Raw genomic sequence first — 13267 nt, forward strand, 5'->3', positions numbered from 1 at the left:
GTCCTCTCACAAGTCTGTTTCCAGCAAACAAACAATGCATGCCCCCACACAAGTCTGTCTCACATCCCACACTTGGGATCAAAAACAAAACCAGGTTTACGTCCACTGTATGAGGTCCCGTTTATTAATTGCTGCTCTTAGTGGCTGAGCTGTTGGCGTTCTGTTCAGATGAGGTCTCCTGTACCATTGTGTCCAAGGCTAGTCCTCACTTCTGCTTCTAGTAGATGTAATGTGTCCGGGTTTATGTTGAGGTCTTTGATCCACTTGGACTTGAGTTTTGTGCAGGATGATAAATATGGATCTATTAGCATTCCTCTACATGCAGACATCCAATTAGACCAGCACCATTTGTTGAAGATTCTTTTTTCCATTGTATGGTTTTGGCTTCTTTGTAAACAAACAATCAATCAATCAATCAAATGTTTGTATGGTGTGTGGATTTATTTCTGGGTCTTTGACTTAATTCCATTGATCAACCTATCTATTTTAATGCCAACACCATGCAGTTCTTATTACTATTGCTCTGTAGTACAGCTTGAAACCACGGATGGTGATACCTGCAGGAGTTCTTTTATTGTACAGAATTGTTTCACCTACCCTGACTTTTTAATTTTTTCATATGAAATTGAGGCTTAAGAACTCAAATCTTGAACTACAAATGCAAATCAGAGAGAGCGAGATAGCAAGCTGGAAATGGTACGAAGGTTTCCATCTCAAAGCCTACCCTCTGTGACATACTTCCTACAGAAGGGCTACACTTCTTAAACCACCCCAAACAGCTGCATCACCTGGGGACTAAGTATTCAAATGCCTCGGAGTATGGGGGATATTTATCATTGAAAACATCACAAGGACCCATACAAATTAGAACCATGCAGGGAGAAGAAATAATCAAAAAGGGATGGTCCTTACGTGCCCTGAGATATTAACACACATCCTCAAATGACTGAGTCATTTCATTGCTATGTTCCTTCAGCAAACCAATAGGATTTGGTTTTCCCCTTGCTCTGTGGCCTATCTAGTCTCAGGCTCTTGACCACCCGAGCAGTATCAGACATGGGTCCCATCTCATGGAGTGGCCCTTATACCCAATCAGATAGTGTTGCTTGTTTTCATTCCCACTGATCTTTGGAACCACAGACAGGATAAAACAGAGGAGCATTTGAAAGGAGACCCAGAGACTTCCATGTGGCAAACTTGGGCCATGAAAGTTCTCTCAGAAGATAGACTCTGCTCTGCTGGTCTCACTCGCTGCTCACAGCTTTGGAAGGCTCTCTGGATTCTTAGTTATTTCAGTAGCGCTTGCACTGTTGGTCAGGTTCTCTGTCCTGCCTCCTGTGAGTCTCACAGCACTGTCTTCTGTGCTCATTGTATCTTTCAGTGTGCTTGTGGGGCAATGTGTTCTGTGTTCCAAGCCTCAACCTCAACGTGGAAAGTTGACTTAAGGGTTATAGGGATTTTGGAAGCACACATTGAATACCTCCCTTCCAATAGCGGTTTTGTGTCATTCTTGTCAAGGCTCAATCCTGGTTTCCCCGTTTTATTATTTCTGTGATGGACTCTCAAGGCAAAGTCACTGTTTTCTCCCTTTATTTCCTGGTGGACTGGGGACAGATGTAATAATCACACTTTAATTAGAGGAGGATACCAGGCAGTGAAAGTGGTGGCTGATGACCAAACTCTGCCTACGGATGAACAACTGATAACTTATGGAACTGAAATCAAGGGGACTGGCATCTTTAGAGCTTCCTCCCCCGGCTCCACCTTGTCTTAGAGAAAAACAAAGCAAAAATCAATGTGGGCAGCTCAAATACATTAGCACAAAAATATTCCTGCTTTTAAATTTCCTGTGTTACTCCTCGGAGCAGTGACATCGTTATGTGAACAGAATTGGGTTGAATGTGAGATGCTCAGCTTTTCTCAAGCAGTAGAGATTTTTCTCATTCGTATCAAGGCTGAGCTCCTTAGTGGATGCCCACAGTACTTTATCAATTCTTCTGAAGTACCTGTACTGAGAGACTGAAGCCTCAGGTGTGTCAGCTGCATTTGCTATGGAAAAAAAAAACCAGCATTTCTTTTCTTTTAAAATAATAATGTATGCACCATAAGAAGTAGTTGTTTGAAGGGCACATAGAAATGATATTCAGGAAACAAGAAATTGCTCATTTAAAGTGACAGAGTAGATACTGACTTAGTTCCCTTTCCCTGACTGTAAGTTTATTCCCCATATGTATTGTATATTACATACATATATTATATATTACACACATATATCATATATATTATATATGTACTATGTATAATTATAGTCTATATAATTGTATATAATACATATATTCTATGTCACACATATAATATATAGCATGTACTATATGTGATTTTATATATATATATACACTTATGGTTTATGTGTTGGGCCTCAAACAGGTAGATGATGTGTAGTTGTCTTAAGTTATGCATGCATTAAAGTTTAGTAATTCTTGAGAGAACAAAATTTCTCCTCTAACTTGTCCTACTATTCCTAGTTGAGTTATTTGTAATTTCTCTGCTTTGTATTTTCCAAGATATCCTTATTGGTTTATATAATATTTTGGTTCACCTATATTAACCACCTGATGACTTGGCTATGTGTTTCTTGAGCAGTCTCTGGTGATTCTAACAAGAATGATAAAGGTGACAATACGGAGTTATAACAGTCACAGGTCATGGAACATTGAAGACATACCAAACTATTTGCATATCTATTATCCCCTGTAATTCTCACGTGACATTATAAATTAACTTTCCTTTTTAAATGACAACTTAGAGGAACTAAACTGATGCAAAGAAAAGTGACTTGTCTAAGGTCGCAAATAGTGACAATAAGCCAAGATTTCTATTTCATTGTCTCTTCTTGCTATGAGAGATAGGGTGTTCTCCATAAGGCAGAAAAGTTCATGCTGAACACATGGCTCACACATTCATATGTAAGCAGATGTTCTTGAAAAAACTAAATAGGTCATAAGGAAAAAAGAAAGAGACAGAAATTCTAGACAGCTTCATTTGGATCTCCCAGCAAAGACTCAACCATTTCTATGGAAAAGAATAAAACTTTAGGCAAGAGTAGCATGGAAGAAAGGGGAAATAGTAGGACCCACAGGGTTCTGGAAACCTACAAGAAGAACTTTATGACAGGCAGATCTGGATCCTGGGGTCCTCCTCAAACTAAGGCACCAGCCAAGGAAAATATAGGCAGTAAGCTTCGAACCCCTACCAAGACCTAGCCAACGAACAGGATATTCTCCACCGTTGAGTGGAGAGTGAGATCTGACTCTCACACGAACTCTGGTGCCCCTTTTCTGACCATGTCCCCTGGATGGGGAGACCTGGTGGCATTCAGAGGAAGGATAGCAAGTTACCAAGAAGAGACTTGATATTCTAAGAGCATATATAGGGGGAGGAGGTCTCCCTCAGTCACAGACATAGGGGAGGGGAGAAGGAGAGAAATGGGCGGGAGGGAAGAATGGGAGGAAACAGGGGAAGGGCTAACAATCGAGATGCAATATGAATAAATTGATAAAATTAAAGAAAAAAACTATACTATTATCTTTATGTATAATTATATAAATCATAGTATTACATAAATCACATCCATAATATATTTATGTTATCAGGAACCACAAAAAATTCCTATAATCATGATCAATTTAATTTCACTTATTCTTAATTAAACAAACAGTTATTCTCACTCAACAAGCATTCCTCATACAAGATGTCATCATGTTCTTGAAGGAATATGAAGTTTGTTCAGCTGCATGTGTGTGCAGGCAAAGCGACATGTGGGGAAGCAAAAATTTCTCCAACAAAGTATGTTCAGGGTCCAGGAGGACTGCGTAGCATGGCCAAGATACAGCAGCAAAGCTGGCTGTCATCCAAGGGAAAGAAAGAGACATAAGGACACAGGTCAAGGAGCTGTCGTGATGGTGCTGTCATCTGAGGGACAAGCAGAGACTTCCTGACACAGGCTGATGACCTGGGAGACTGGAACCCTCAAGGCTTGGCTCAGAACCAGTTCATGTAAACAGATTATTATGGTTTCTTTTGCTCAGGAATATTTTGTGTCAAGAAATATTCATGGGTCTACAGATTAGTTCACACTTTTCCCCTATCACGAGTTTAGTGGTAAGGCAAGATCCTCAAGTTCAGACATGAGCTGTCTGACTGCAGTAATGTTATCCTTGCTTCAAATGTGTTCTTGGGGATTTTGACATTGAGTGCTATGTGTAGCTGTCTTTTCTTTCTTTTTTTAAAAAAGTTTTATTTATTTTTATGTGCATTGGTGTTTTTTCCTGCATGTATGTCTGTGTGAGAATGTCAGGTCCCCTGGTATTGGAGTTACAGACAGTTGTGAGCTGCTCTTTGGGTGCCGGGAATTGAACCTGGGTCCTTTGGAAGAGTGGCCAGTACTCTTAACTCCTGAGCCACCTCCCCTCCACACAGATTGTCTTATGTAGAGAACAAGTCTCCCTTTCTGCTTACATCATAACTTAGGAATATGATTTTTATTTTCATATTTATTAACAACAATGAAATGTATAATTAAGAATTTTAACACTCACTTTTAGAATTATCTCTTGACAAAACCTACAAGTGAGCAATCCTGAAAGAGCCTCAGGTACGGTGAAGGATCCTATTGAATCATTCTATCTGTCTAAGAACGTGATCCTCAATCTTTTCAAAATTCCGCCCTCCTCTCTTGCTAGTGCCTGTCTCATAGACCTCTATGAGATAACTGAAAAAAAATATCATCTAATCGACAGTCATTAATATATACCTGGTCTATTTCTTTAAGGTGTTCTCCCAAGCTTATAGTCACATAGTAATGGCCTCCCTTGGCTGTTAAAGGCACAACATATACAAAGAGGTCTGGGAACACTGGTAGAGAGAAGTGGTTTGTTATCTAAAATAGAAAAGGATACTGGGTAGGATCAAGAGAGTTACATTCGCAGGAGTCCGGAGGCTGTGCCTCTCCAGGCTCGGACTCATTTTGAGATGTAACAAATGGGCAGGTAAAGGACCAAAGGCTGCAGTGTTGACAGCCATAAATCCACTGACACTAATGGAATGCTCTTGTGAAGGAGCCAAGATGGAAGTCACACAGGCTGAAGTCCATGGAGAGAAACCAGCCTCCTTAAAAAGAAGCCAAGAAATCCTTAAATCAGAGCTCAAGGCTTAACACACGGACAACTTGACACAGTTTCTTAATTTCCAAGAAAACAATGTTTCCAGAAATTATATTTGGCACATTCGAGGGGCTTTAACATCAGATTTTGAAACTTGAGTGTATGATCCTTGCAACTCCATTCTGTTCTGTAGAGTGTAAAATGCCACGAAGTGAAATAGAAACTAAGTCTGTATTCATACAGAAGTAATTTTTGGACATTTTTGTTTCATTGAAATATTAACCATGTTCACATTTGTATATGTGATTAGAGGCCAGAAAAAAAAAACCAGAAAACTAATGTAGCAAGTGATATTATGGTTAATTTCCCTCTATATGTGTGTATATAATGTTATATGGCTAAAAATGAACAGGTGCTACACTTGCAATAAAAAGAACAATAATTGTCATTGTTAGAAAGAATGTAATGGAATCCTAATTCTAGACTAGTGACGAATGAAACACATAAAGCCAACTCTAGCCTTACAGTGCTAAATGCATGACATAATCATTTTGTGAAAAAAAAAACATTGTAATTTGATGAAATGAATACTTCGTATGATAAATAGCATTTTAGTCTTAGTACAAAATGAAAAGAAAAAATGCAACAAGTACATCTTTTGAAGGACTCCATGCTAAGCTTGATGCGGTGGTGCATGCTTACAACCCCAACAAGAGAAATGTGAAGGACAAAAGTTCAGGAGTTCGAGGTCAGGCTGAGCCATCTGAGACCACCCTCCCCCCCTCCTTAAAAGAGAAAATAAAATTGAAGTGAGAGATCTCAGATCTAGTGTTCTGCTAGACATAGATGCTCCTATGGTCAAGAAATAAAACAAAGTAAATAAATTAAATAGGTGAATCACTACATGAGTGAACATAGGAAAAGCCTATGAGGTATTTCTTTGGAGAGAAGTGGTATGTAGGAAAAAAATATTCAACAGAAATTTTAATTTAGGAAACACAGCTGAGCAAAACAATTTAGTGTTAAAAAAAAAAAAAGCCTTGCCTAGCAACTTTAATTTTCTGACCAGATAACAATAATAGAGACAAAAGTGCATTTGAGTTTCTCCAAGCAGCTGGCTCATTGGTGTTGGGCTATTATCAGTTTTGCAAAAATGTCCCACAGGGATGTGTCCTAGTCACTGAGGGATATATGTCAGTGTCCAGCAGTATATTGGGTGGCATTTTTATAAATAAGTGTCCAGAAACTCATTTGATTTCTGACCTGGTTAGGTCCTCTCGTGGCATTACTCATCAAGCATGTTGCTTGACGCCTAATTATCCTAAAGCCATCAAGGCGGGGGAAAAAAAGTGCAATTATCTGGTAGCTCCTAAGAAATACCATGCAAATTGATTAATTACACAGCCAAACATGGGCAAAGGTTTGATTTATTAATTTTTAAAATTTAAACTCTCCTTGGTTCCAAAACTGAACAGTATTGATGACACAAAAGTTATAATGCTATATACCTGGGGCAGCAGGATAGCTCCGTGAGTAAAGACGCTTGCAGCCAAGCTCAAGGACTCAAGTTAAATACTCAGAACCCACCTGATGGATGAAGACCACCAACTCCAGAAAGTTATCCTTTGACCTGCATGCCTGCGTTGTGCTACGCATGCATGCACCATACACCCAATAAATAAATTACTAAAGTGTTTTAGAGGAGTCTCCAGTCCTTCAGACTAAGGCATCATGGCTATCTTCTCAGAGTGAGACGCTAAACTTCCAAAAGAGCAGAAACCGAACCAAAACAAAAAACCATTAGTTTCACTCAGTAAAATTATTAATAAAAATTATTAACTTACAGTTTTGTTTCAGATCAAACTGGGGCTTTTTATCAAATCACTGTTTGTCGGGACCTCGCGTGTGCCAGGCACTCTAAAGGAACAGATAGTCAAAATTGTGTGTGCACTAAAATTTAGGATTACTTGGGGGAAGGTACATAATGAAATGATATCTAATACACACACACACACACACACACATATATATATATACATTTATATATATATATATATAATTAGAAAAAATTTAAATATATTGTGAAAATGCCTGAAAAGAAAGCTTGGAGGAAAGTTTTGTAAAGGAGTCTTCATACTGCTGAAGCAGGAGAAGGAAATGTTCAATCAGACACATTTGTGAAGGCCTGAGGCCGGCAGGTACCTTGTCCACTTGGCACTGGAAGAACGCTGTAGAAGCTCTGTGAGGAAGAAAGGTAACACAGCCCAGAGACGCACAGGGCCCAGCGTGGGCTGCCTCTTAGGGCCTACAACGGGCAAGTGGCCCACACACTTCTCTGTCCTGCAAAGGTCAAGTGTGAAGCTAACGTTGGTGGGCTGCGGTGTTCTCAGCCCTGCTAACTAATGGCAGCCCCCCCTACCCCCTTCTGTGCAAGCAGTTTTAAATAGTTTAGTTGTGAGAATCGTGGTTTAAAAATAGAATTTGTCTTAGGATATCTGAAGAAATGTTCTTCTAAAATAACTTAGTAAATGTTAACATAGTGAGCAAATGTGTACCCATGGGGGTAAAATTTCATAATTAAACCCCGGGAAGAGAGAAGCTATGTAACCGAGTAACTGAAATATTTGTTACATGTGTCACATTGTTTCTCCTAACACTTCCAATCAACCTTATGTCTCAAAAGGTAAGAAATATGCAAACACAAAGACGCGGTATTCCAAGTCAGGTCTCCCAGATGTGACCATTTCTACTGACCACTCTGCCTCAGACACAATGGGACCCTGGACTGCAGAAGTGGCTCAGTGGTCAAGATCACTGGCTGCTCTTCCAGAGGATACCACTTTGGTCCCCAGCTCCCGTTTCAGGCAGCTCATAACCCCTTGTAACTCCAGCACCAGGGGAATCTGAGGTCATCTTCTGGCCTCTGAGGACACCTTCATGCGTGTGCTGTATACCCATACATACGCATAATACAAAAATACATATTCACCTTTAAAAGTAACAATTTGGACACAACAAAAATGTTAGGTGAAACAAAGTTAACCTGTGTGAATAACAATTCTTTAAAGGTCACAATGCAAAGAACATCTTGGGTACTAGACTTCCAGAAATAAAAGGCCCATGTGTATATTTGTAGATCCATCCTTTTTTTCTTTCTTTATTCATTCAGTCATCCTTTATTCACAAATACAAACATTTGTCGAATGAACATTAAATGCAGGTTCTGAACACTGACTGCCATGCCTTGCAAGTACAAGTGGGATGCAAATGGGCAGACAAGTGCAGAAGAGCATTCCAAAGAAGCTTCCCTTATTTGGGGAGATGTTCACATTCAAAGGCATTTCACATTCTCTCTTTGTAGCTTGGCCAAAGTAGGCACGGTGTTCTGAATGGGGACCCATGATTTGTTAGAGAAAGCTATGGATAGAGTGGAATGTAATTTGTTTTTCAACTTGGTCATCTCTTCTCACCTTCTTTGTTACGTCACATAGACCTAGTAAAGAGCAGTTGAAGAAAAAGAACCCTTCCCAAACTGTTTTTGCTTAAGTAGCGTTGGGGCTAGAACTCAAGGCTCCAGCGAAGCATCGTACCACGGATCTAGCACACACTTTTGTTTTGTTTTTTGTTTGTTTTGTTCATCCCCACAGCAAGTTGGGGCTAAAGTTGTTGATCTTGACAGGATGAAGCAGGAGTAAGGAAGGTGACATTAAGACAGATCGTGGAGTCCTTGGCTACCAGGTGAATGAGATTAGACTTTCTACATTACACAACACATAAATTCTTGAATACTGAGTTTGTGTGTGTGTGTGTGTGTGTGTGTGTGTGTGTGTGTGTGTGTGTGTGTGTGTACAAAGTCAATCTCCTAATTAGTGGGAAATACGCTCAAAGGGGATAATATTATCTCTTCTAGCTATAGAAATGAATCTAATGAATCAAAGATATTAAGGTCATTGTTTTATTTTCAACATCTTTTTGAGATCGACTGTGTGGGATGTCTAAGGCTTCCCCAGATTATGATTGTACCAATAGTACTACGGTTGCTAGTCTCAAAATCAATCTCAGGGTAACTTTGTTTCACCTAACATTCCTTGGGTCCAAACAAAGACACCTGACATAGCGCAGCGTTCCCTCTGACCAAAATTGACTTCCTTCCCCATGTCACACAGTAAGTCTCCCTCATGCTTCCTGGGCTATCTGAAGTCAAAGACTTGATGGTTTTTCTTTTAAGAGCGTGCCCAACATGGGTTTTTGACATTTCTCTGTAGCTCAGACATCTTCCAAGTTAGATTTTAATAATATCTTGACCCATACCCTTTGGCTTCAAAATTGGTTTTGGCAAGAAATCAAAAGTAGGAGAGTGTCTATATTAAATATTGATTTTTTTCAAAAGACTTCTTTTTTTCCCCTCGCCCTTTCTCCCTCTTTCTCAGAAGATTAAAGAAGATAACAAAAGGGTTAATGGCCTTTTAAGATTCCACCTGATTTTTTTTCTTTTTCCTCTTTATCTTTATATCCTTTACTATCTGGCTTATAATAGTGTAGTTTGGTTAATGTTTAATCTCACAACTACAAATATGTGCTAAAAACATTTTCAATAAAAAGAATTAAGTTATAAATTTGATTTCAAGATACTCTATCGAGGTAAAGCTTAATTCAAAACCAATTTGAAGAAGTCAATTTGCAAAGAACATTGTCTATAATAATAATAATAATAATAATAATAATAATAATAATAATAATAATAATAATAGTAATAGTAATAGTAATAAACAATAATATATATTATATAATAAATATAATAATATTTTTATATTATTATTATTAGTGGTTTTAAAAGGTAAAAGTCTTGCTGTACATCACAAATTGGCCTTAAGTTTGCAATCCTCCTGCATCTCAACCTCTACGGTACTGAGGTTTCAGGTGTGCCCAACATATTATTTCAAATTTTTGAGACTGCATTTTCAGGCTGCATTTTGAGACTGCTGTGATGGAAACACCCTGACCCAAAGGCAACTTAGAGAAGAAAGAGTTTATTTGGTTTCTGATTCCAAGTTAGAGTCCATTATCCCAGGCAAGTCAAAGCAAGAACCGAACGCTTCATACCCGCAGTCAGAACAAAGAGAGAGAGAAAAAAAATGCATGAATCTTTGCATGTTTTTCTGCTAGCTGTCTTCTCGCTGACACGTGACGAGCCTAGAGGATGGTGCCGCCCACCTTCAGAGTGGATCCTCCCAACTCAATTGACCCAGTTAAGACCATCTCACCCACACCCTCAGGCAAGCCAATCCAGACAACTCCTCACTAAGAGTCTATTCCCTAGTGGTTCTAGATTGTGAAGGTAAAGATCACCGGCCCAATTCCACAGTAAACATGAGTACAATCCACCTTCCACTGAGAGCGGTCTTCCACCAGATGCCGAGGCAAACTGATCCTCGCCAGGTCTATGCGGCAGCCATGGTTCCCTTCCAAGTTCATATTCAAAAGTGGGGCAGGATTTGGAAATTAAATTGTATACAAGACTTCTAGTTCAATGAAACTGCTTTAAAAAGAGGAGGGGAGTGAGAGGCCTCTTCTAAACTTGCGCTCCGAGACAAGTCTATGCAAAGACAACACTCAAAAATTCTCACATAAGACCCGGAACGGAAGATTCACCTGAACCCTGTGGTTCAACCTCTAGAACTCTGAGAAAGTCAGTCACATTGGCAAAGCCGAGCAAATTGACCCTTGCCATTAAGAGCTGACAGTTGCAATGCTTGTCCCCATTGTGTGAATTGGGAAACAAATTAGGAGATCCTCAGCACAGGCCATCTGAACCCGAGTGAGGGTGTCTCTGTGAGTGGCGCCCTCTGATTTTTCAATCAGGAGGTAACAAATATTGAACCAACCAACCACTGAAAATTTCCCCAAACTTCAGCTGCCATTTTTCCTTTAATTTTCCAGGTTTAGCAAATACACAGGAGATCAAAGAAACGTCCTCCTTCCTTGTCTCCATCATTTGGGTTTTGTATTTTAGCAAGAGGTTATTATGTCAGATCTCAGAATGAGGCATGGGGGGCGGGGGAATTACCATCAACTTTCCTGAAATTGCAGTGTCGAAATAAATCCAGGATTTGCTCTGACTACATATGCTTTCTGTAAAACATCTTAAATACAAAATAATCACTGTTGTGCCTGAATCTAATTGGCGGTGTCCCACGATGCCATATTACAGTCAGTTTCTATTAATTGGATTAGGGATTCACTTCGAGTGGCAGCTGGCAGAGGCTTTGCAGTGACTGTGTGTGGGTCTCCGTAATCCCTGCGGCAGAAATCACGTAACAATAGCAGAGGGTGACTGTTATTGGGCTCGGGCATGTGCTGACGTTCTTTTTGGGAAGGCATGCATATGTGTCTGATGCCCATGTGTGTTCACAATGTGAGAGCTCATGTGTTTAAGCATGCATGTGTATGCGGAGGCAAAGGGTGGACATTGGATGCCTCCCTCGAGCCTTCTTCGCCTTCTAGATTGAGACAGGATGCTACCCCTGAACCTAGAATTTGCCAGTTCAGCTAGCCTAGCCAATCGGCTTGCCTGCGGCGGCGGGGGGGGGGGGGATCCCTACCTTCTACATACTGGACTCACCCAAGACCACGTGGCATTGACAGGAGCTCTTGGGATCTGACCTTAGCTTCTTAGGTTGTAAGCAAACACTCTACCTGCCGAACCATCTCCTGACCCCTTCCTTAGTATTCTCCCTTGGAAATTTCAAAAGTAAGAGCAAAACCCTCTCTCTCCCGCTTTCCAGGTTCTCTCCAGCCATCTTTTTATACCTGATCAACATCATGCCGTCCCTGTGGTTCCTTGAAATGCACCATGGAAACCAGGTACTCGTTTCTAAAGAAGCAAGAGATGGTGGCGTGAAGCAGCAATCCACTTTCAGAATAAGACATGAGTTGTTTCAGCTATGGGCTTTCCCGTGGGGTTGGAATTATCTAGAAATGAAGAAATAAGGGGCCAGAGGCAAAAGAAAGTGACCCTATAATCTGTCAAAAATAAATGAAGCAACCACAATTACTTTTGTATTATCATTACTCAATTAATTCCCTTGTTGGCGATTATCTTAGTTTGTTTACTGATGCTGTGAACAAAACCATGATGAAGAGCAACTTGGGGAAGGACGGGTTTATATGGCTTCCATGTCTGGTCACAGCTCACTGAGGGAAGCCAAGATAGAAATTCAAGCAAGGCAAGAGTCTAGAGACAGGAACTGGAGCAGGGGCCATGGAGGAATGCTGCTTACTGACTTGCTCACTCATGGCTTGCTCAGCTTGCTTTCTTATACAGCACAGGACCACCTACCCAGGGATGGCATTGTCCGTAGTGAAACCCCCTTCTAGATCAGTCATCAATTAAGAAAACGCCTCACAAGCTTGCTTAACAGGCCATTTTCTCAATTGAGTCTTCTCCTCAAATGACCCTAGTTTGTGTCAAGTTGCCATAAAAATCTTCTCCTTACAACTACCCTCCTGTCCCCACAACATGCTAACTACAACTCATAGTGGAATGTGAAAATGGTTATTTGCCCATTTATGTTGGTATGTATACGTGTGAGTGTGGTGTATGATGCGCATGTGTCTGGTATACGTGCACATAAATATTTGTGACTGTCTTCTTCCTGCAGAAGCCACTGGAAGACAGGATGCTCTCTCTCACTCTCTGCTGAATTTCCTCAAGGCCAGGTCTGTCACTGAACTCTGCCAGTAATGCCCAGTGATTCTCTTGTTTCTTTTTCTGCCAGCTCTTGGGTCATAGGGTCATGCAGTAAAACATAACTTTCATATGGCTGTTGGGGATTTGAACCCAGGTCCTTGTTCTTGCACAGCAAGCACTCTTACTTTCTGAGCCATCTCTCTATCTCTGTGAATGGGGTTTAACTCTTGCATCTTCAATGGGTCCCAAGAGTTTATGCTACGGTTCTCACTATGCTAAGGCCTCATTCTAGCATAATTTGATGGGACATTTTTACGAGACATAAAAGCAAAAATGAAATTACATTAAAAAAAACTTTACCTTCTGTGCCTGCATTAATGCATTCAAACTTCTAGAGAGCATTGAAAACATATCC

At 40.2% G+C, this 13267-nt stretch overlaps 1 protein-coding gene across 1 annotated transcript in view; it reads left to right on the forward strand.

Moving 5' to 3' along the window:
- Window positions 1-13267, forward strand: part of Tmem26 (transmembrane protein 26) — a 47969-nt gene that overhangs the window by 7364 nt on the left and 27338 nt on the right. The window contains exon 2 of the mRNA XM_051153192.1: window positions 11948-12026. Coding sequence (XP_051009149.1) covers window positions 11948-12026 — 79 coding nt within the window. The remainder of the gene's footprint in view (window positions 1-11947; window positions 12027-13267) is intronic.

Source organism: Acomys russatus, chromosome 11 (assembly GCF_903995435.1).
Source record: "Acomys russatus chromosome 11, mAcoRus1.1, whole genome shotgun sequence".
Classification (NCBI taxonomy): domain Eukaryota; kingdom Metazoa; phylum Chordata; class Mammalia; order Rodentia; family Muridae; genus Acomys; species Acomys russatus.